Below are 23768 nucleotides of genomic sequence, written 5' to 3'. Positions count from 1 at the left end.
ATCTGAATGAATTGTTTGGTTGAGTAGTCTCTGTATCAATGCACTTATGCTTGATTCTTCTCCCCGTCTTGAAGATAATTCACACACAGTCAATGCCTGGCATGCAAACTGGAACAAAAAGACATTAAACCCAACACCCTTCTTGGGATAAACACATGCTGGTGGGGTTAACCAGTTAAATAGCAAACAGACGGGTTCTTCCCTTTCCAATCTTACCTGGGCTCACAGCATCTGCCACCCGGCACAGGCTCAGCTCATACACACCAGTCACTCGGTTACTGTTGAATAAAAACAAAAGTGATATGGCTTCTTTAGTAAACTTGAATGATACCCAGTCCTTGTAGAATATAAATGTGTGTAATTTTACACACCACAGGGATCTGAGTGAAGCTAGATGGTATTTTCCCAATTAGTGCTGTCCATTGTTGGGAGTTTCACCCATGAAGGCTCTACAGCTGGACAGTAAACGCAAAAAAGGAAGAAAAATCATGTGGTAGATTTGTCCATGAATAGAAGATAAGCTTTCATTATAGACACAAGAGACTGCAAATGCTGGAATCTGAATCATCTGTGGAGGGAAATGAACCGATGACATTTTGGGTTGAGACCCTTCATCTGGACTGGGGAAGACTTCATTTCCCTCCATTGATGTTGCCTGACCTACTGAGTTCCTCCAGCAGTTTGTTCAGCTTTCATTGTACCTTCTCTTCTGATCCGAGGTGACCTTCTCTTACACTGGTCCGTCAATCAGGAGGTAAAGCCTATTCAACTGGTCCCTCAAATGTGTGTATTTATAATTCCAGGAAATGTTATTTGCACCCCAAGCACAATCCTAGCTATTCTCTTCCACTGGCTCTTTCTTCTTTCTCCAAAAAGAGAGCTATAATTTTTGATCCAATTGTTACTGTTTGTCTTCCTCTGGTAATTTATTCAAAAGCTTAATGATTATTTGAGTGAAAAGATACCTACAAACATTTTTCATGTTATTTCTTTCTAACTGCCCTAATTAATCAATTAACTCTATTACTTCATTAACAATTTACCCCTACAGTAACCTGACCTCACTCAATCAGAGATTTTCCTTTGTTCTACCCATACCTCTCCCACCTTCTCTGCAACTTAGAACTAACTTATTTTCTTTCCCAATTTCCAACCTGAAACATTAACTGTTTCTCTTTTCACAGATGCTGCTGACCTGCTGAGTGTTTCCAGCATTTTCTGTTTGCATTTCAGATTTGCAGCATCTACAGTTTTATGATTTTTGTTACCCACAGACTTCAGTCATACAACACAGAAACACGTCCCTCAGCCCAGTAAAGCTATGCCAACCATCAAGTACATTTCTTTGCTGATTCCATTTATCAGCACTTGGTCCATTACATATTGACGATTGAAGTGCTCATCCACATGCGTATTAAATGTTGTGAAAGCACGCCTCCACCACCTTCTTAGGAAATGCAACCACCCTTTGGGTATAAAAATTCTTCCTCAGATCCCCTCTAAACCTCTTATTCCTCATCTAAACCTGTGCCCTCTAGTCTTAAACAGCTCTCCCATGATGAAAAGTATTTTACTATCTACTCTATCTATGCCTCTATTAATTCTCATAACTTTATACACCTTCAGGTCCCCCCTTAGTCTCCTTTGCTCCAAGTACAAGCCTAGGCTATCCAGTCTCTCCTCACCACCGCATCAAGGCAACATCATGATGAATCACCTCTACATCCTCTGCAGTGCATTCACATGCTAGGATCACAGTTTGGTCCAGTCTACTTTAAGTCTGTTTTGCAGAGTGTTATACTCTGCTCTGCCTTTGACTGTGGGAAAGATGTGCCTGGCACTTCAAATAATGCTACTTTGGAGACTACAGGGTTATTAACATTGTTTTGTTTTCTCTGTGAGTGAGCAGACCCAGGCTTGTTAAGGTCAATGCAGTAGGACATCCCACTAGAAACAAATTTTTGGGTGTTACAATACTGTTGAGGTTGTTTGGATGTTCTGGACACCAGTAAAAACAGTAGTAAGGCACACAAAGTTCTTGCACCAAAACAAACCTTTAATCACAACTGGTGATAACTCTTAGTGAAACGCGTGCAAAGTCTGTGAAGGCTATGTTAATGTGAAATTTATCTTTGCTATGTCTCTTTTTTGGGTGTTAGATACAAATGTATAGTCCCGATCTGGTAGTATGATGGGCTCCCATTTTGTTTTCACACTTAGTTCTATGTCTCATTGGTAATCGTTAATTACTTTATTATTGTCATATGTACCGAGATAAAGTGAAAAGCTTCATTTGCATACTATCCAGACAGATCATTCAATGCATAAGCACATCGAGGTAGTGCAAAAGGAAAACAAACTGAAAAAGCAGAATATAGTGTTACAGTTGCAGAGAAAATGCAGTGCGGGTAGACAAATAAAGTCTAAGGGCCATGAAGAGGTAGATTGAGAGATCAAGAGTTCATCTTTATGATGTGAAGTGGGATTGTTAATGGATTTGAACTGGACCAAAACGAATTTTAGAACCCGATGATCTATTCCACCGTTCCCAGATCCTGCTTTATCTTAGCCTATCTCTTCGCTGCTTTTGGTCTTAGTAACGTATTCACTTTGAGCTTTAATTTCAAGACAGTCATCATTACCTGCACACTGACCACTGAGCTGACAGGCCAGCTCTCTCCCTCCATGTATGTCATACACCATGATGTAAATTTTACGAGGAAAGGCAGGGGCACCTGAGACCAGCTGAAGGCTGTTGGCAGTAGGGAGATTCCTACCTTTCTGAAGGTTTGAGGGTTCCGCTGCCAAAGAGATTGCGGATAGAGCGGGAGGCTGGCAGTCTGGCATCGCGGGTGTAGAAAACCATGCAGAAATCTTTGGTGATGACAGCGGGCTGTGTGCAGTTCTCCATCTGCAACAAAAAAGTTCATAAAAGTCCAACAATAATTAATATTATATGAATGAATTTTGTTCCTTCTTGGCTTTTGCTTCAACCTTTATCCCACTGCTTTTGGTTCCCTAGCTGTCCGCAGAAGCAGTTCAAATCCTTGCTTACAGACACCCAAAACAGAAAAATACCTTAAAACTTGCAAAGGAGAAGTCACAGGATGTCTGGTAAAAGGAATTATTACACTAGGGCAATAATGACGCTCATGTGAAATGTTGCTCAAAGTCTGAGGAGGGAGCCTTACTTTATGTCCAACCTGTGTTGTATCTGATCCAGAAGTATTTTATTGGACAAACTACACTGAGTTTTACTCTGCATTTAACTTGACCAAGCAATTTTGATGATGCAAGCCAGACGGTGCTTCGCTCTGCAGAAGAGTTGAATCTGTCCTGTAACTGATCTCAAATGAGGATTTTGACAGAGTTTAATTTTCTGTTTAAGCTGATGTTACCTGGATGAAACTGTGCAAACAGATTTTTATCCTTTATTTAATTCACACTGTTCTTCTCCTGGATGTTTTTGATGAAACTATATAAACTGATCTTGTATCTTAAATTTAATTCACACTGTTCTTCTCCTCGAAGTGTTTAATGGGAGCTTTACTCTGGGCTGATACTGACCTGAATATGCTTGGTGCTGAGAATGTGCATGGGAAATGTAAAATCTTCCATTCCTTTGTATTTATATTCAAACATTCACAGCATTAAAGAGCACAAAATTCACATGAAACACAACTTTTTTCGATTAAAGCAAGCTCCTACCTCCAAATATGCAGACAATGTCATGTAGATCTTCTCTCCATATGGGGTCACTCTGTTGAGCAGCAGGGAGTTGTGCATGGAGCTGTCCCAGCCTGCTTCAAATCGGTAAAAGGTTCTGCAAAAAGGGCACTATCCAGTCAGCTTATGCCATTTCTCAAACACTACCCAGCTATTTTGTTTTTGTTTTCTTCCACAAATAACAGGAATCAAGGGGGATATACTAGCCACAAGATTAAACCTGAGAATCACCAATAAATACATTTGGGGCTCCTGTCCACAATCTTTTATAGCTAAGTTCACAATCTCTTGTTTGCTCCATTATATAAATGAATGGATGTTCCTTGCATGGTACCCTTTATTAACAATTATCACATATCCCTTCTTCCCTCATTACAAGATTTTATTGCCGTGAGTTTTCTAAGTGAATTCCTGTTGCAAGTGAGGGTCTCTTTCGTTTATGTAAAGGCCTTTCACATATGTACCAAGCAGAGGGAGAAACCACCAATCCACCAGCCATAGGCTGGTCCAGATTTCTTTAACTAGCATGGTCCTTGGAGGGCTCCCAGCTCTCTATAAATGTTATTGTCTGTTGAACAGTAATTTGACATCAACCCAGCTCTGCCAATTATCTCAACTACTGATGGCGTTAATTCCTTAAGAAGACTGGCAGGACAGGCATAGGGAACATGCCCACATGGGCTGCTCTGTATATATTGTTGGCTGATTATTCGCCTGCAGGCATCATAACAGTGAGTTGTGAGAGGGGAGATTGGGAGTCAGCTAAATTGGGAAACAGGGAGAGAGATTGGTGGAAGTTGAGGGGGAGAGGGGTTTGTAATAATTGTGAACGACTCTGTAATATCTCTGAGAGATGACCAAGGTGCAGTGTTAACTGAAAGAGGTAAACAAACTGAGCCACTGTCCCTTATCTGTTACTAAACAAGGCAGGCAATTACTTCGCTGATTCAGGTAATCAGGGGATGCAAAGGAAGAGTAAGTCATATAGCAGCTGTATAAAACTTTGGTTAGGATGCACATGTGAGTATTGTGTATGTCACCACATTGCAGGCAGGATGTGGAAGCTTTGGAAAGGGTGCCAAAGAGGTTTATAAGGAGAAGTTGGACAAACCTGGAATGTCTTCTCCGGATCATTGGAGGGTAAGGGGAGACCTGATAGAAGTTTATAAAATTATGAGAGCGAGAGATAGGGTAGACAACCAGAAACTTTCTCCAAGGGTAGAAATATCAAATACTAGAGAACATGCATTTAAGGGGAAAAGCTTAAAGGAGATGTGCGTAGCAAGTTTTTACCAAACAGAGAGTGGTGGGTGCCTGGAACAGACTGCCAGGGGTAGTGGTGGAAGCAGATATGATAGTGGTGTTTTAAGAGGCTGTTAGATAGACATATGAATATGCAGGGAATGGAGGGATATGGATCATGTACAGGCAGGAGAGATTTAGTTTAATTCGGTATTGTGTTCTGCACAGATGTTCCTGTGTTGTACTGTTCTATATTCTGTGTTAAATCTTGAATCACAAACTGTCAGGAGACCAGTGAGAAAAACAATGGGTCACTTCTGTAAACTCAAAAGTGTTCAGGGGAAGAATAGGTATTGTCGCAAAAATGGGAAAACCACCAGGGTGTTAGTGACCAGGGTTATAAGGAGGCAGTTCCATCAAACCCCACAACTAGAAAATTGAGCTCCGCTATTTGTAGAGAAAACAAGAAACAATTTGACGACAATTACAACACCAAAAATCTTTTATACAATGTAAATGCAAGTTGCCTCTGAATTAATTTCAATGCTGGAGTTTTATAAATTGATCTTTCACTGGACAAATTCTTAGTGAAAGGCTAGGAATGCAAGCCAACTATTGACAAGGACATAATATGTCAAGCACACAGCACGTGAGGACAGGTAACATTATGGCACAGGAAGAGCACCACATTGCATCTGAAGAACACACAACAGGAAGGACACGTGAAGAATTCATAGGAAAAAGACACTGAACATGAACATAAGCATTAAGAATAAAAGACATATACAACACAAGATAATCATTATGTAGCAGAAGACGAAGACAGAGAGACAGCAAAACATACAGGTATCCATGATAGTTTTATACTCATTACAACCTTTCAGTTAAGTAACATTTGTCTTTGTTTTCAGGTGGGGATGCAATGGGTGGGGGTGGTTCACGTATCAAGATTGAACTCAAAACAGATAGACTGATTGCTTCACAGGAAAATTCAATGCTGATTCCCATTGTCCACCTCAGCAGTCAGGAACCTGACTATGCAACACCTGCAAGTCTCACTTCAAAGAGACATCAGTGATTTCGGTGTTTATTTATCAGGAAAGATCTCGGAATTATTACTGGAAGGTAAAAAGGTACAGTGGACTGTTTGAAATGGACCATGCCTGGGCTAGGGAAACTAAGTTATGGGAATTTTTGTGTTAGTAACCTTCGATAAAGAGGGCTCACTAGGAATTTTTTGACTGCCTTTTCTCTTAGAGAAGCTGAATAATCTGCAGTGTATTTACAAATATTCTTCAGACTAATTAAAAATTTTATTTGTAGCTGACAAGTTGCTCAGAGGTATTGGGCCCTAAAGCACACTGGGACATCAGTGTGTGGTGTGAACCACCTGTTTGGTCACATTATTCAAATCATCAACTTTAGCAGCCACTCACATTTTTTTGTTTTATTCTCTTATGAAAGGCAATAATTAAAATATTTTTTGCCTAGTCAAAACAAAAGTTTTTCCATTGCCCCATTGTAAAGAATTCCACCCCTCTCCAACCCAACCCAACAGTATGAGGTAAGGTCTAACCTCAAATCTTGTTTGAAGAGTTGGATGTAATTTGGGATGTTAAACCAAAGAAGCTGTCTGTGTGCATCATATTCTTTTGGTTTTTTTAAGGACACTTCCACTGCTAGGACAGTTTTGCCCCAGTTTCAAGCCTACCCATTCAACAATGGGTTTGTAGCAGTTATTCCACCACTCTCACTTTGCTGGGTTGAGTAACCACATCCAGTCAGCACCCTGTGTCACTGTACCCAGACTGATGTTAATCCAGTTCCTCCATACGTCACTCTCTCAGTAACCCCTCCTCCCAGCATCCTATCCTACTCTCTCTCCACTGATTAACAGCTCCAACTCCCTTCCATTGTCAGCTGTGGTCAATCATTCAGATTACACCATTTTAGGCAGTCCCTGAGGATTGAGGATGAGTTGCTTCCACTCGGATTTTGTGGGTTCTGAGGTGACTATGAGGCCAGTGACATTGTTCCACAGATGGAGAAGATGCTGGCTAGGTGGGTAGAATGTGAGGTGGTGAACTCCTTCCAACTCTTACACCGGGCCTTGGCAGGTCTCCTGTCACACAGGGTCCAGGTTCTCAATACCTCTGTTTATGCATTGCTGCTCCTGATTACATGGAAGTGCTGAATAACGGAGAAATTATGGAGCCAATGGATGTAATAACAATGTTTAGTAACTAACTGCTTTCTAACAGATGTCTGAGGAGGACACTCATTTTTTGAGTGATGTGATCAGAAGACCGAGAAGGCCCGGGATGAGTTAGCAGCAAGAAAGTCAGAAACATGTGAGGTGGAGAGGCCAGATTTATTGGCTATGGTCCCTAAATGTTCCTTTGCATTGTATTACTACTGAGATCAATTTGTTCCCTGTGCTGAATAGGCAGAGAAAGGGAGCATTCTTATTCTTTGTCCTAATTTCAGTGGATGTCAGTTCAAGAGGGAGAAGGCTGTGCCTTCGTGTCGCATATGTTGGCGCCTTGACTGAAGGAAGTGGTCAGAAACCCAGAATGACAAAACCTTCAAACATTGATGGTGAGCCCAAAGTGCCTGCTTAAGTGAAAAATGACATCAGGAAATGATAGGAGAAAGACAATAGACTCAACACCATGAAAGTTTGTGCAAAAAAAATCACTTTCATCACCTCTAACTTACATCAGAAAAAACACAGTTTTACATATGCTTTACCATGCACAGTTCATGAGCCCTTCCACCTCTGACATAACAAGAGTTCCTGATACATTTAAACTTAATTGAAATAAAACTAATATTGTAGGTCTAAATGCAGACTTTAACAATGGCTTCTTCAGCCAGTTGGAATTCTACCACATTCCTGAAGCAACTATAGTAACATACAGTAGAGGACCTATACCAGGGGAGTGCGCAGGAATTTAATTTTGATCTCTTTTTGAGGAATACTTCTAATATTTACAATTTGTATACATATGGGAGTATCCTTAATGTGCTTACTGATTATTTCAGGGCTCATGTCCTTGCTGGACGCCCCTGCGCATGCCCCTGGCTCACTCTACAAGAGGCTGTGGCCAATAAAACTCCAGCATCTCACCTGTGTAATAAATCATTTGAACGTGTTGGCTTATAGAAGCAGATGTGGACAATCACTTATCCTCTTATTGATCATCACAACACGATATGCAAGGTTGGTGCACGTGGTCACTTAGAATTAAAAATGGTTTGATTTTTCTCCCCCAATGGAAACCTGTCAGATTTTGACTGTGTGTGTGGCTGTCCCAAGAATTTCTTTGCAACCACAGTATCTGGTGGTGCTGGGGCTTCTCAAAACTGGAGCCTAGGATAAAAGCAAGAGACACAACACCACAACAGGAAGTTCTATCTCTAAAACATAACTTACAGGTGAAGGTGTTTGCTAATAGGCAATTCTGGAACTGGTTCTTCTCCCTTGGGAGGACCTCCTCCTCACTGTCCCTGTCAGATGTGGCAAGCAAGTTCCTCTCCCATGGCCTAATGTAAGTGTTCTTCAGAAACCAGCTGCAGTCTCTTCACCTCCCATGGTAAACATATGACTCTTACCTGCAGCAGATACTCTCTTGAAGGATGTCACACTTGGCCACATCATGGGCCACAGTAAGCTGTACACTCCTGATTCTCTGTATATCAGAAACCATGGCCCTATCCACTCAGCCAACTATTCATACTAGATACAAATTTGACTGGAATTATTGATTTGCACTTTGTGGCATGGTATGGGAAATAATTTGGGAGAATTTGAATAATGAATTTTAATATCTTCCTGCTACAAACACTGGACTTGCCTAGAGTAGGAATGGACTGAATTGGTTTGGTCACCACACGTCCAGAGAGAATGAGTCTGTGGTGCTGCAGTGAGGTTCTGCCAAAAGTAAATGAAAATAAAAAAACTGCAGATGCTGGAAATCTGAAACAAAAACACTCAGCAGGTCAGGCGGCATCTGGGGAAAGTGAAATAGAGTTAAAACTTCAGGTCTGAGACCAAGGGTCTGAAATGTTCAGCAATAAACAATCTGCTGGAAGAAGTCAGCAGCTCAAGCAGCATCTGTGGGGGGAAAGGAAGTGTCAACATTTTGGGTCAAAATCCTGCATCAGGACTGCATCGAAACCCTGCTGCCCTGATGCAGGGCTTTAACCGAAAAGATTGACAACTCCATCCCCCACAGATGCTGCTCAACCTGCAGAGTTCCTCCAGCAGATTGTTGCTCCAGCTTCCAACACCTGCAGTCTCTGGTGTCAGAAATGTTAACTCGGTTTCTCTTTTTGCAGATGCTGCCTGACCTACTGAATGTTTCCACTATTTACTGTTTTTGTTTCCGCTAAAGGTGTCTGACATTGACTGAGTATGAGAGTTGTCACTCAACATCTCAGGAATTTATGTGACTCTCTGCTCAGTGTGTTAATGAACCAATTAGCAGAGGTCAAAGAAGAAGTGTTCCAGGGAAAACGAGAACAGAATCCTCAAAAGGTTTCAGGGCTGTTGGGCAAGACTGGTGGGGAATGGGAAGGTTGAATGTGGAACAAGAATAAAAAGAGCATATTAATATACAATGCTATTAATGATCTCTCAGAAAATTCAGCTGAATCTTTTCAACTGATTTTAACCCTTTCAGGTAGAGTTTATAACATCATGAGCTCTGAGCCCACACACAACTACAGAAATAAAATAATGTAATGGGTAAGAGGAAAAAAATGTTGAGGCCAAGAGGTATTTTCAGTGTTGAGCAAGCAGAGCTGTCGGTATGAGGTAGGTCAGGCTGGGTGAGATGGGCCACACATGGAGGAAGCTATTGTCAACTGGGAAGGTAGGGGCAGGGAGAAGAATGCATGGATGGCACAAGTACTGCCAGCTCACTTGCTGGATCATTCAGGGGAATGCAACTCAGATCGGGTTGGTCTACCTGGCATTCCTGGACAAATCTCCCTCTGCACTCTCATCTAACACTCCGGTTTCAGATAGATTAAAGCTCCTTAAGTTACAACCTTGCCCCATTCTAGTATCTCTTTACCTTTCACCCTCACCTTAGGCACGGTCCTAACTTCCTGTTGTGATGTTATGAAAAGAATACTTAATAGTGCTCCCAGCTAATTTTGTTTCTTTAATTGGGGTATCAGGTCACAATGGATGACAGATAAACATTTTCTTTTTACGAAATATGACAACTAACAAAAATAATGTTAATAAGACTGATAACAGATCAATGTTTTGGGAGGTGCAAATCTTTACAGTTTTTGGTGGCATGCAAGATGCCTGAACCAGGAAAGTAAAAAGTCGTGGGTGCAACCTTTTGTATCTTTTGACATCTCTTGTCGTACATGGCTCCTGGATTTTCAAACCACGCGTCCATCATGACTGATTCAATATTGGATTGAGTGCAGTGGTCAAACTTTGAGCATGCTGGATTGTTCAAGCTTGACTACGGCGGAACCAAAAGGTTCAAAGATGCAGTGTTTCTCTTAAAGGCCAGCGTGTGCGCTCATCATAATTATTGAGGGTCTGTCCCCACTAGGGTAGTATCTGCTCCCTCTAATTTACACCAGACGTGAGTACAGAACTCCAAGGAGATGAGCTTCAGATTGTTTTGCTCCTTCTACCCCAACCCAGATCCAGATATTCCAGACCATGGAACTGTCTTTGCTCACTATCAAAGCTGCTTTGCATTGGTCAAAAAATATCGTGCTGCTGATTCTTTCTCTCCCTATTCCTCCAGAGTGCTCCCTACTTTGAACCTTAAATTCTCTCCAAATTCTTAACCAATTTTTTGGCAGCACACATTTAACCTTCCTCTACAAACGTAGTCCGGGTGCATGGGTGCTACACCTGTTATATATCACTTCCCATATTCAGCTCCACTAACTTCAATTATGCTACCAAGCATGCTACACAATGGGCCACAAATATGATTCTGCCTCCTTTGTCTCCCTGTTTGTGTCCAATTTCACTCTGAAAACTGTCATCATTTCCTGAGTCCACCTCATGGCAATCCATAAGTTACAAAAGTGGACCCTTGTAGTCAAACCCAAACTGGAAATCTCAGTGAGGCAGAGTACTGTGTGGCCAGAGATTGGCAATAGATTGTCCTCTTTCCCCCTTAGGTTGGGGGTTAGTGTGCACAGTGTGGTAAATGGGGGGAACACAGGAAGGAGAATTTTTTTTGACGTGTACTCTCACTTGATAATATTCAGGATAATTTCATGACCCAGCACTCCTCAGGATGCTACATGAAGGAAGAGTGGAGCAAAGGGAGGAAATGACAGCACGATTATCCTGCTACGCCAAACTGCATCAATTCAACTGCAGTTCCCAGTATGTATTCTGGACCTGATCTACATATTCTTGACCTGACCTGACCTAACCCTTTGATGCAAATCCTGCTGACAGGTGCTGAAGCACGATGGGCTGGGGAAGGGAGAGTGTAACAATTCTGTCTGTTAGCACTACATCTACCTCAAACTGTGTCCAAACTGCAGAGTATTCCAAAGTTTTAGCTGGCTCTACTTCAGATGGGGGAGCTCCTCACATCCTCAGGATGGTCAGTGACCTCCAGACATGATAATGGAGAGGAACTGCAAGCAACAACTCTCCCCCACTCCCAATAGGTTTTGACCCCTTGCCCAATTTGCCCTAATTCCAGTGCCCAGGGTTTCCCCAGTAGCTTCTGCATCAACAGCATGCAGTTATTGTCTTTAGTGTGCATCTTTCTCCAGCATGCTTTGTGTGGAACCTTGAGCTGGAGACCTTATCTATCTGTCAGTTCCTGCCCCTCACCATCTCAGACCTCTCTTTGAGATCTTTGCACATCCCCACTGTAGCCCTCTCAAATGACCTTTAGAAATCACATAGCCTTTTCACCTGGTTCCTTCATTCTCAAACCTAGGAATTCCATGGCTGCACCCTTGGGATAGTAATTAGCACATGCAAGTTCTTTCCTAACCACCTTGTGGAATGCACAGTACAGAATGAGACCAATTTTTTTTTACCATCTGAGCCATCACTGTAATTGCTGTCTTCACTTGAACCCCACCCCTGCCTCCCATCCAGCATGGAAATTAGTCTTTGGTTGCTCATCCCATCCCTCTTTTCCGTTTGGTCAGTCACATGAAGGCACTTCCCCACCAATCACCCTTGAGAACTCTGGTTCGGATGAAGGGTCTCAGCACTGACTTATCTTTCCTGTCTTTGAATGCAGATGTACCTTAGGAATATGCACTTGTGCAGGGGAGGCTTGTTATTGGTCCAGTTTACTGAGATTTTCTGCAGCATTCAGGGCCTCTCCATAGATTGCTAAGTTGCAATGTGTTTCCTCTCTGCATCTGCATCTCCAGCTTTCCAACTTTGTTTCATTTTTTCCACTGTATTTAAGTTTCAAAAAGGATGGAAAAGATCGCAGGCCAGTAAGAAGGAATACTGTCTCTTTGATCAAGGGAAATATCACAATCTTGCAATCAAGACATTGTAAAGGGAGCACAATTATCATTGAGGGGAACAGTAAGTTAACAGGCACAGGACACCAACATAGGAGTTAATAAAATCAAAACAAGTGATACCAGTGAATGAAACAAGAGAAAGGACGGGACACAAACTGCAGAGAAAAAGAGCGAAAGAAAAGTCACTGTGTACCTATTGTCATTTCCGTGTGTTATGCTTTTAGTGAAGACAACCCAGAGACAAACACAAAGGGGAAAAAAAAAGAAAAAAATGTCAGAAGTTTAGTCCTCAGGATGTTAGATGCTATGTCAGTCATGCCCACCTGAGCAACAGAGAGGGGAGGGGTTGGTGAAGGAGTGGAGGGATGGGGGTGAGGGTAAAAGGAGACACTCCGCCCTGCACCGCAGAGACTGCCATCGAGCACTAGCGTGCAGTTTCCTTCAAGAGGATTAGAATATTCTGCAAAGACCTGTGAATTGTTTAGGGCTTTGGACATACTCCTGGCTGCACGGCTGAATCACCAGACACAACTGAAGAGAAGAATGGTTACTGGACCTTGTCTATACAGCTGTTGCAATCTCTTTCAATGACTGTTGTTTGAAACAATCCACCAAGGCTGCTCCCAAGTTACATACTGAATCACCAGGCACCATTACACTGTAAGGTTAAACAGCAATTAATCTTTACACTGGTGAAGAAACAGCAACTCAATACTGTTAAATCCTCTACTGAATAAATTAGAACTCTCTTCAGTTATTTATGAGTAACTTCCGCTGATTAAACAGGAATTCTGTAACTGCACCTCACTTTGATGACAATTCCAGCTATCAGTAATTGACCATAGGAGGAATGATTCACAAAGTGATTTTATTTTCTTGGTAAAAACAATAAACTTCCAAGGTACTCAAGGCTAAGAGGTCTTCCAGTTTGTGAAATGGTTGAAGGTTTTATTCCTTGTAAGCAGAAGGTTTCAAAAAACAAAAGCTAAAAATAAGAAACTTAGGAAAGTCAATGTTTTACTGCAAAAATTAATAAAATTGAGGAACATTTGAAGGTCATAGATTTAATAAGCAGTTCCATGTGTATTTCAGAAAGGCAAGTTTAAAGAATGTGGCAAGATGTGATCCCAGGAATTGATCATTGCTTTATCTAATGGTTTTGTTTTTACATTCTTGCATTCCGAATAGAAACTCTGCCACAGAAAAATCTTGCACAGGAGAATAAATGTCTAATTTCAAGCTCCACTTATTTGCAATGAGTAAAGAGACTGAACTGAACTAATAGTGGCACTCTGTCATAGCAAAAGCTCTTACCCTGCTGAATTAGCAGAAACTAAATCACAGATACAGTGAAACATCCTTAATGTGCTGAATTAACAGGAACTCTGCACAAATACAGTGAGACATCCTTATCCTACTGAATCAACAGGAACTTTACACAGACAGTGAGATACCCTTAACCTGCTGAATCAACAGGGACTCTGCACAGATGCAGTGAAGAACCTTTTCCTGCTGGATGAAGAGTAACTCTGTACTGTTATGCAGCAAATAAACCTCATCCTGCTGAGTGAACTAAAACTCCATCGATAAACAATGACGTATCTTTACTCTGCATAAGCAGGATATCAATATAGATTCGCAATGAATAACCTTCAGTCTACTGAATGGACAGTGGCTCCACAAAATTCCAAACATTTTGGGGAAGATGGGCAACCTGTCAATTTGATGCAGTCACTAGATGCTCAGTATCCTCTTTGTACAGCCTTTGAGAGAAGAATATGTTGACATGGATGCTCACTCTCACACCCACATGATGTGTAAGGCAGCCACCACTCTCCAGGTTTTCCCTTATTATTCTATTGAGTCATAGAGTCATACAACACGGAAACAAGCCTTTGGCCTAAATGGTCCATGCTGACCAAGATTCCCACCTAAGCTAGTCCCATTTGCCCATGTTTGGCCCATAACCTTCTAAACCTTTCCTACCCATATATATGTTCAACTATTTTTATAAGTTGTTACTATACCTACCGCAACCACTTCCTCTGGTAGCTCAATCCACAGATGTACCACCCTCAGTGTAAAAATGTTGCCCATCAAGTTCCTACTAAATCTTTCCCCTCTTACCTTTAACCTATGCCCTCTAGCTCCTGATTCCCCAACCTTAGGAAAAGGACTGAGTGCATTCACCTTATCTATGCCTCCTGGTGATTTTAACACCTCTATAAGATCACCTCTCAGTCTCCCTATGCTCCAAGGAAAAAAGTCCTAACCTGTCCAACCTCCCTCTGTTACTCAGTCCATTGAGTCCTGGCAATATCCTTGTCAATCTTTTCTGCACTCTTTCCCATTTAATAACATCTTTCCAGTAGCAGGTGACCAAAACTGAACACAATACTCCAAGTGCAGCCTCACCAGGGCCCTGTACAAATGCACCATAACCTCCCAACTTCGATACTCAGTGCCCTCACTGATGAAGGCCACCCTGCCAAAAGCCTTCTTCACCACCCTGTTTACCTGTGACTCGACTTTCTTTGCCTTGAATGTACTTTTGAACAATGATCATTGTTTGCCATATGCAACATAAACAATGCCTCACAGAGTTCATCATTTAATTGTCAGGCTAAAATGCCTGACAACAACTTAATGCCTTCAACACAGCACACCAGAGTCCACACACCTGCAAATGTAAGGGTTGACACTGCAAAACTTTAGCATGTGCAGTAACCACCTGCATTCCCCTCCCGCTTCAAAAGAAATTAATGCAATGATGTATGTAGCAGTGGAAAAGCTCCCCATGATGAACCCCTGGTCCTTGGCATGGCCATTGCAAGTACTACATGTAGTCTTTGACCTCCTCAGAGCTCATGGAATTGGGCGTCAAGCCGAATTAAACTGGCAATGCCTGGGCAGGTCTTTGCAGAATGTGGTGAAAAGAGGAAAAGTGAAAAGAAACAAACAGTCCAAATAAATCAAGATATTAATTTAAAGAAAACCAAAGATTTGGATAGGATTTTGATGCCTGAAGCTGTTGATAAATAAATATTTTAAGGATTTAAAACAAAAAAAAATACCTAGGCATATCCGAATCAAGAAATTGCCTGCAAAAACACAAGAACAATACCTTGTTAGTAGACTCAATAAAGTATCAGTGGTGACGGTAACATCGTAAAGCAAAGCAGCAGACCCTGAGCATAACGAGATAGCAAAGCTATGTTCTAGGAGATAGAAGGTCACTAAGATTCATTCAGCAGCATTGTTTGGGCCATCTTACGTGAAAGCTCAAGTTTCTAGCCTATTAAAGCAATGATATCAGCCAAATTATTAATTCAGAGTAAATGGAGCTTTCAGGAATAATGAGTGAAACCAAAACAATCGAATGCTTTGTGCCTTTCTCTCCAGCACTAAGCCAGGTCTCATTTTCCAGTTCAGAATCTGTCACCTGATGGCACTCAGAGAAAAGAATTTACATTTCATATTGAGGACAGACCAAGGATCAGAATGTCTAAAGTGAATCACTGAACACAAACTTGCACAAGTGAGGATGGTCATCCTTTGTCAGAACTGGGACTGATTTCTGCACTTCAAGAGAGAGAAAAGTAATGGGCGATCAGATTTACAGAGCTAAAGGCTGTCCTTCTCTGTAGCATACTTTTTAAAAGCTTCAGATGCATTTTTTAGAATGATAGATTGCGAGAACAAATATTACATTAGAGCAACCACACTTGGAGTTCTGCTTGGCTTTGGCAGCCATTTTTTTGGATGGAGTGCAAATCTGGTTGGTATTAACTCACAACTGTTGGCTAGCAGTGCAATCCAACACCTGCTTATCCCAGGCAATTTATTTCCCCAAGCACATGCTGTTCTGGGAGGCATGTATGCTGGCAATGTTGTGATGGATGCTGCATCCATCCACAGGTATTTAGTGACCTTCTATGCTTGTGGCAGAAATCATGAGTATGTGGACAAAGCAGAATGCAACTTTTTGTTTTTTTCATGATTAGTCACATTTTTTGCAGCAGCAAGTACAAAAAAACAATTGCAAGTAACACTCACACACTTTTGTGTGCATACAAACACAATCACACAATCTTATGATCAAACTTGCTCTCTCATATGTTCTCCCAGGTACAGTTTCTCCTGCACATAGAAATTCACTCATACTCATTCATGCTCATTAATATTCATTCAAACTCACACATATCTTCCTTCAAACGAACGATTCCACTTTCTATCTATGCAGTTATTCTTTTTCTAATTATATAGATATTCTTTTTTTAAAAATTGTATTCTTATCAGATAGGTGTGGGAGTGTATATGAGTTATTGGCCATTAGAAGTAACCATGCAGATTAAATTAACAATTCAGTAGCATCACTTGCTCATCTCCAATTTCTTGAACTTAATTCCCTTCACTTCCCTGCTGTTACAGATCCTAGAGTTGGGATGGAATTGTAATTTCTACAAACAAGAATAGGCAAGTTGAAAGTGGGTGAGAAGTAAAAATGTTAAGAGTATGAAATAATCTGAGTCTGTTCACTTCCAGTATTCATAAAGGTGGAGAACCAATCCAGTCTGAGATGACAAGTGGTAAGAGATTTTGTGAACTTTCATTTTAACTAGATTTTTTTAAAACTCATGTTTCCTGTAGGTAATAGGTCTTAAGAAGGGCCAGAAGGAAAAATAAATGCCTTAACAGTGCTGTATGTGTGCCATGAGAAACAGAATTGTTCCCCGATGCAGCATTTAGCTACTGGTCCCTCTCCACCATCACTGACTCCTGAAACACCATGATCGCTGCTGGCCCTGGACTGCATTCTCTCCCCACATAAAATGATCTCATCCCAGACCACAATATCCCAGCCCCAGCCACAATATTGCCCTGACAATTATCACTCCCATGTGAACACAGTCTGGTTCCCAGTCATCAAACCAGTCCATCCCATGATCACTTCTTTGTTCCCTTCTCCCTGTTCCCTAACTGTGACCTTCGACTTCAGATTTCCCCTGCCAGACAGGCGGGTATTGAGTCAGTCAGGCTTACAGGAAAATCTCATGAAGGCATTAAATAGGAACCTGGAATTAAGCTCAGCAGGAGATCACGACAACTCATACTCTCACCAAAAAGCTACCAAAAATATTCTAACTACACATTGTGTTCAGGAACCTATTATTGTTCTAAACAAATCATATTAATTTGCTTGCAGAACACTGCAGGTTCTGCCATTTTTATTTCTGGTTCTAAATATTGAGGAGCCTTTCATTGGTGCTGATCTCCTTCCAACTGGGAGCCATTCAGTCAAGGCTCTATTCACATCTCATTGGTTTTCCCTGGTCCTTGTAGAATGAAGGGGTAAAAGACAAAATGAAATTTCAAAAGACTCACACATAATCACTGATTTTTAAAGTTTTGAAATAAAGAGAAAATATCAAATAATACCATTACAAACGTGTTACATATGCAGATGTTTCCACAAACTGCACAATTCTAATGTAATGATTAGTACTGTTAATTAGTCTACTAGCCAAGCAGTGTGACAGCTTTCACAGTCTGTCAAGTTAGTGCTCTGAAAGGAGGTGTTAATTTCCCACATCCCTTTGCTTCTGCCTCTATGGTTGTGGAAGGGACAATTCAAATCTCAAGGGCCACGAGAGAAACGAGCATGCTGGGACCAAGACACTGGGCAAGAGACTGTTCCATCTGAACAGAAATTGCATGAGCAACAAGCCAGCATAGAAGGACATTGCATTATGTATTATTTTATCTACTTGTTCATATACAAGATAGGAGCAGGAGTTGGCCACCAGCCCCTCAAGCCCACACCACCATTTATATGCCTAATTAGATTTTGATCACTGCATTTATAACCCATCCCCAATCACCAGTTAACTGAGAAGTAGGTTAACAATCAACCGCTCTGGTGGGTCTGGAGTCATGTGACGGTCATACTACGTAAGGAGATTCTTGTCTAGAGGACATCAGTAAACCAGATGGTTTTCTTAAAACGATCTGGTAGTTTCATAGTCAATGTCGCTGATACTAGTTTACTTTTTAACTTTACTTAATTATTTACAATTAAACTTCCGAGCTTCCTTGGTGGGATTCTGGACCAAGGCACCAGGTACTGGGTGCGAGCTCGGAAACTTAACCACAATACTCCTGTACCAGTTGGGTCTAAGGACAATTAGACGAATTTTAGAAAAACTAGACTCTATAGTATATAAAGCCTGTATCTGAATGGATTAGATGATATGCTGGATTAATCCAACACGAAGAACATATCGACATATTTATGTACAAAATACACCTGTAATAATATCAAATATTCTCAGATTTCAACTCAAAGTTTCTGTAACATGATGAAAATTTTAAAAAACCACAGAGCTGCACATCTGAAATAAAAATAGAAAATGATGGAAAAACTCAGCAGGTCAGGCAGCATCTGCGGAAAGAGAAGCAGAGTTAACATTTCAGGTCAAAGACCCTTCATCAGATCTAAAAAAGAGAGCTGACAACTAAGAAAGTGAGAAGTCTTTCTCAGTTCTGATGATGGGCTTTCTGCCTGAAATGTTAATGGTTTCTCTTTCCACAGATGCTGCTCAACCTGCTGAGATTTTCTGACATTTTCAATCTATAACACATGCAACTCAGGCACTGGTGTTATCCACCGTTAAATTTTAGAATACTTTGAGACAACACAAGGAGAGATGTAGATTGGAGTAGGAGGTCCTGTTGTTTTCCTGGGATCTGTGTGTCTAGATTTTCCTCTATGGTGGTGATGGTGGGACAGGAGAATGTGTACCCTGCAACTGGTTGCAAAATTGGTGGAATTATTAGTTCCACTGTTCTTCAGCCCAACATAATGGCTCTCAATCACTTTTGGTCTCATTAATAGTAAAATAATGCGACTGTTTTGTTTTAAACTGCTGCCAAAGAATGTAAAGCACAATCCAATTTTGCAAAGGGAGCGCTGGGAAGCCACCAATCCCCAACATGCTGAGAAATAGAAACCATCCAGTCATCTACTAAACTGCAACCAATGAGCTAAGGTAAACTTACAAAGCAATGGCAATAATGGTTTAAATAAAGGTTTGAAAGTGCCCATTGTTTTATGTGTTAAGTAATATTCTTTTCCATTGTTTTGTTTTTACATTTTTCATATTTTGAAGTGTATTTACTCTACTAAAGCAAGTCATTAAATGGTATCAGAATTCCTGTCCCATCATTCTCAGGTAAGGAACAGCAGAGGTTTAATGCAAAACTTTAATTCATGATACATCCAATGTGGAAATGTTTAATGGGGAAATGCAAGAAGGATTTTTACTCTCTATGTAATATTGAGTCTGATCTGGAAGTGTTAGGTGATGTAATACTAGAGGGAGATTTAGTCAGTATTCAACTGCTGTGTACCTGATGGTAGTATAACTGGGACAATGTAGAGTGAGCTTTCCCTCATATCTATCCAGTACCTGGGACCATCTGATGATACACTGTCTAGGGAACCACTTTCTGTATTTAATCTGAGGAATGCTTTACTCAATTAACCTTATGTTGTACCTTATGGAGCAGTAATCACTCTTTCAAGAAATGAGACAAGTTAAACAGGGCCGTTCTGGACTGGGATTAACTGCTAGAATGTGTGACTGGCATAACAAAATAAAGAGGCACAGGTAGAGATGTGGGGTGTTAGGGGGAAAAGCCATAAGAAAGAGCACTGGGAATCTAAGAGAAGAGGAGTGACCCGGAAATCAGTTTGCAGTATGTTAAACGCTGGCAGCTTCAAAGTGGGCACAAGCGACTCTCCCGCTTAATGCTCAGTGTCTAACCTACCGATCCTCCAGGGATGGATGTGTGTAGCCTGCTGTTAGAATATTCAAGGACAGGATGTTGGGATCGATGATAGAATCATCTGACTCTGGTGTGTTCCGGATCCGACCTAAGAAAGAGACAACATATGCCTGGTTACTGAGGGCAGTGAAAGCACATCCCATTCCCCCATCTGCATGATTTCAACTGAGCGGTGGAGTCCTGCGATTACTTTACAAGCCTACCCCATCTTGGAATTTATGTTCATCTCTTCCTTTTTTACCTATACAATCCATTAGGTGTATTGCCACAGTGTGAAAGCTCAAATGGTTGGAAGGTCAACCATTCCACTGGCTTTCTCAGCAGTGCCCCAGTGGTTGTACCCTTAGCTTAGACTCTATGAATGTGGGGTTAAGCCTCACTACCTTGACTTGGACATGTAATCAGGTTAGTGGAGAGAACACTGAGCCAGTGGACAGGTCCTTCTTCAAGTGAAGCATCAAACAAAGGTCTGACTCCCCTTTTGGATAGTTCTGAAGGTCCCACAACACTATGTCCCAGATGTGCACATGAACTCTGCCTGGTGTCCTGACCAATATTTATCCTTACCCAACAATACTGGGAAACAGACTGACCAAGAAATTTTATTGAAAATTACACTGATGGTTTGATAGGAAACCTAATTAAGCATTTCCCTGCATGTATAATGAAACTGTAGGGTTGTCTCCAAGGCTGTTAGGTGTGCACAGTGATCTCAATTGGTAAACAACACACAAATAAAATCACCATTGCAAAATTCGACCATGCATTTGTGGTTTATGAAGGGCGTGGCCTTGAATGCTGGGACAGGCATTGTCCATCTTGTTTTACAGTATTAATCCCTGCCCCAGTGACCAATGCTGATGACATACTATCTTTTGATTGTCAGTGGCACTGCCCCCAGAAATCACCCCAGCCTTTCCATTAGAGAAGAAATCTGCCCCAGAGTAGCAAGAGTAGTTAACAGGCAGCTGAGTGTCATCACCAAGGTAGGAGACTAGGCAGCAGAGTTTCCACACAACGTTAACATTCTTGGTCACCTAGTCTAACGTCCTCTTCTTTGATGCCAAGTTTTATCTGACAATGGTTCTGCAAAGTCCCTTGGCATGCTTTCCTATGTTGAAGGTACTATTTAATACAAGCTGCTGTCACTATTTGTGGGTTTTTTTGGATTCAGACTGTATCTTTTGATTTGTAAAGCTGATTAGATAACTTGACCTTTGCATTAATTGCTTTCCTCCCTACTTACCAACAACCAACTCTCGCACTTCCTTCCAATGTATGTCATTTCCGGTCTCATGCACGATAGTAACTGTTATCCTCCTTTGGATTCCCTATCAATAACAGACAATAAGGATGACATTAGTTTCTTGAGCCACTTAATTCCAATCATACTATGACAAAGCTTTTATGGCTTGAGACAGTCCTGTACATGGAAGGGTTGGGTAGAGGAAGAAAAGAATACATGAACATTAAGTTATTATGACCATGTTATAAAAACCTTCTCTTTCAACTATAACAACCTGCTGTAGATGTGGTAAGCATATCCATGTAAGAGGAATTCAATCTCATACAGTAAGTCTGGTACAACTTTAGAATGTTTCCATCACAAAGTGATTGAATCACACTTTGAATGTTCGACTGATCTGATAAAAGCATGTAATTACATACTCCCCTTACAACACCAGGCCTTAATAACATCCCCCAGTGTCAGACTACATGGAATGCGACAGCACCTGTATTTGGAATATGTGCTCCTACTGGACAAAGCTCTGTGTTGGAGGGCCTAATTTGCAAAATGCAACTCAGTTATGTCTATAAGCATATTCAAGCTCACCAGTTCATATTGCTCCTTGCTCAATCCTTATTTACTTGATTGCAAGACTGAATTTGTTCAGTGGGTTTTCCCTTATGTTACCCTCAATGGGAAATTCACAACAGCTCTCACCGCTCACTGTTCATCCAGTTAGTGCACCTCAACCTTCACTGCTCCCACATTTCTGCTCACCGACACTATGAGTACACCTCATAGTGATCTGCCAGTGGGTCACGTACTGGAATGGGGATCAGGCTAATGTGGATAAGAGGGAAGAAGAAGAGCCTGGTGTGGCCTTCCCTCCCACTATGAAAATGGAGGTTAGATGGAACAAGAGAGGAGGGTCAAAACTAGGAGCAAAGTAAGATTGACCGTACAGATGAAGAAGGCACATGACAGGCTAGAATGGAGGGGACAGAATAGAGGCTAGAGATCAGAAAGGAATGACTCATCCAACAAATTTTCCCATATTCCATCAGCTTTGTGAAGGGGTTTAGAACAACTAATGGAAATCAGAGAAAAAACATTTACAATCCAGTTCAAATTGCTAGAGAGCCCTATTGTTACTGTCAGTTAATGACATTTCTAAATCTTGTTGTTAAATACTAACCAGTACAGGTACAGTCCTGAACACAAATACCCTCAGATATTCACAACCCCTAGCTACTGATCACACCTCATCTTGACCAACCCCAACAATTGACCGCACCCCATGACAATCGACGCCCCTCACTACCAATTTACCGATGGTACTCCATGACAACCAACACCATCCACTACCAAGTGTACCTCTCATGACAACTGGTTCCCCCAACTACCAATTACAGCCCACTATAACCAATCTCACCAATTACCCATCACACTCCATGACAACTGACATCTCCATTTCCCCAATGACCCCAGACTATGTAATCCAGCCATCAGCCCCTGACCCCAACACACCAAGTTGTTGACCCTCTATCTGACAATCAATTATACCCACCTATGACTACCTCCTTCCAGACCTCCCGCTAATTCCTGGCAGTAGGATTCCAGCCCGATTCCCTCCCTCCCAGAGTACTTCAGAACTGGAAATGGCAGAGCATATGAATGAAACTGTCTTGATTGAGCAAAGACTGTCCTCTCTTCAATGTTCTACACTGTTACAAAGAAGCTCGATGTAAGCTTGAAGAAAAGTACTTACCTTCTGCAGTAAAGAATAAACTGCTGGAAGATCTCAGAGGGTTGAACAGCATTTACGGATGCAAAGGGATGGTCAATGTTTCAAGTTGAGATCTTGCATCAGGATTTATTTCCTGACCAGGCATATTACAGCCTTTGGGCTCAACACTGAATTCAACAATTTCAGATATTCAGCCATTCCAGCCTTCTGTCGCACAACTCCAGTTACAGTTTTTCTCTCTTCTCTTCTGGTATTTTCAGATTTTATTGTCCCCTCCTGTTTGCAGTTTTCTCACACACACCTTCTGTTATTCACTTGTCTTTAGCTCTGAATATCCTCCACCACCACTTCTATCGTATCTCTCCTGCCCTCCACAGACCATCCCTGTTCACTCACCCTTTCTCTACAACTTAAAACTTTTGACCTCTAGCTTTTCCCAGTTCAGATGAAAGGTGAGTGATGTGAAATATGAATGCT

General features: G+C 41.4%; 1 protein-coding gene across 28 annotated transcripts in view; it reads right to left on the bottom strand.

The window, feature by feature from the left end:
- The window catches only part of kif1aa (kinesin family member 1Aa), a 230642-nt gene that overhangs the window by 30228 nt on the left and 176646 nt on the right, over positions 1-23768 (bottom strand). For 12 of the 28 annotated variants that reach the window (XM_052019026.1, XM_052019024.1, XM_052019030.1 and 9 more), the window contains 7 exons: positions 21563-21647; positions 20299-20404; positions 15543-15569; positions 12662-12685; positions 3709-3823; positions 2778-2911; positions 217-278 (listed from right to left, as the gene is read on the bottom strand). In XM_052019026.1, the coding sequence (XP_051874986.1) occupies positions 217-278; positions 2778-2911; positions 3709-3823; positions 12662-12685; positions 15543-15569; positions 20299-20404; positions 21563-21647 (553 nt within the window). The remainder of the gene's footprint in view (positions 1-216; positions 279-2777; positions 2912-3708; positions 3824-12661; positions 12686-15542; positions 15570-20298; positions 20405-21562; positions 21648-23768) is intronic. The other 16 variants (XM_052019028.1, XM_052019053.1, XM_052019047.1 and 13 more) reach the window with 3 other exon arrangements.

The sequence above is a fragment of the Pristis pectinata genome, chromosome 6 (assembly GCF_009764475.1).
Source record: "Pristis pectinata isolate sPriPec2 chromosome 6, sPriPec2.1.pri, whole genome shotgun sequence".
NCBI classification, from domain to species: Eukaryota; Metazoa; Chordata; class Chondrichthyes; order Rhinopristiformes; family Pristidae; genus Pristis; species Pristis pectinata.
The sequence above is the reverse complement of the archived record's forward strand: the minus strand, read 5'-3'. Positions and strand labels throughout refer to the sequence as shown.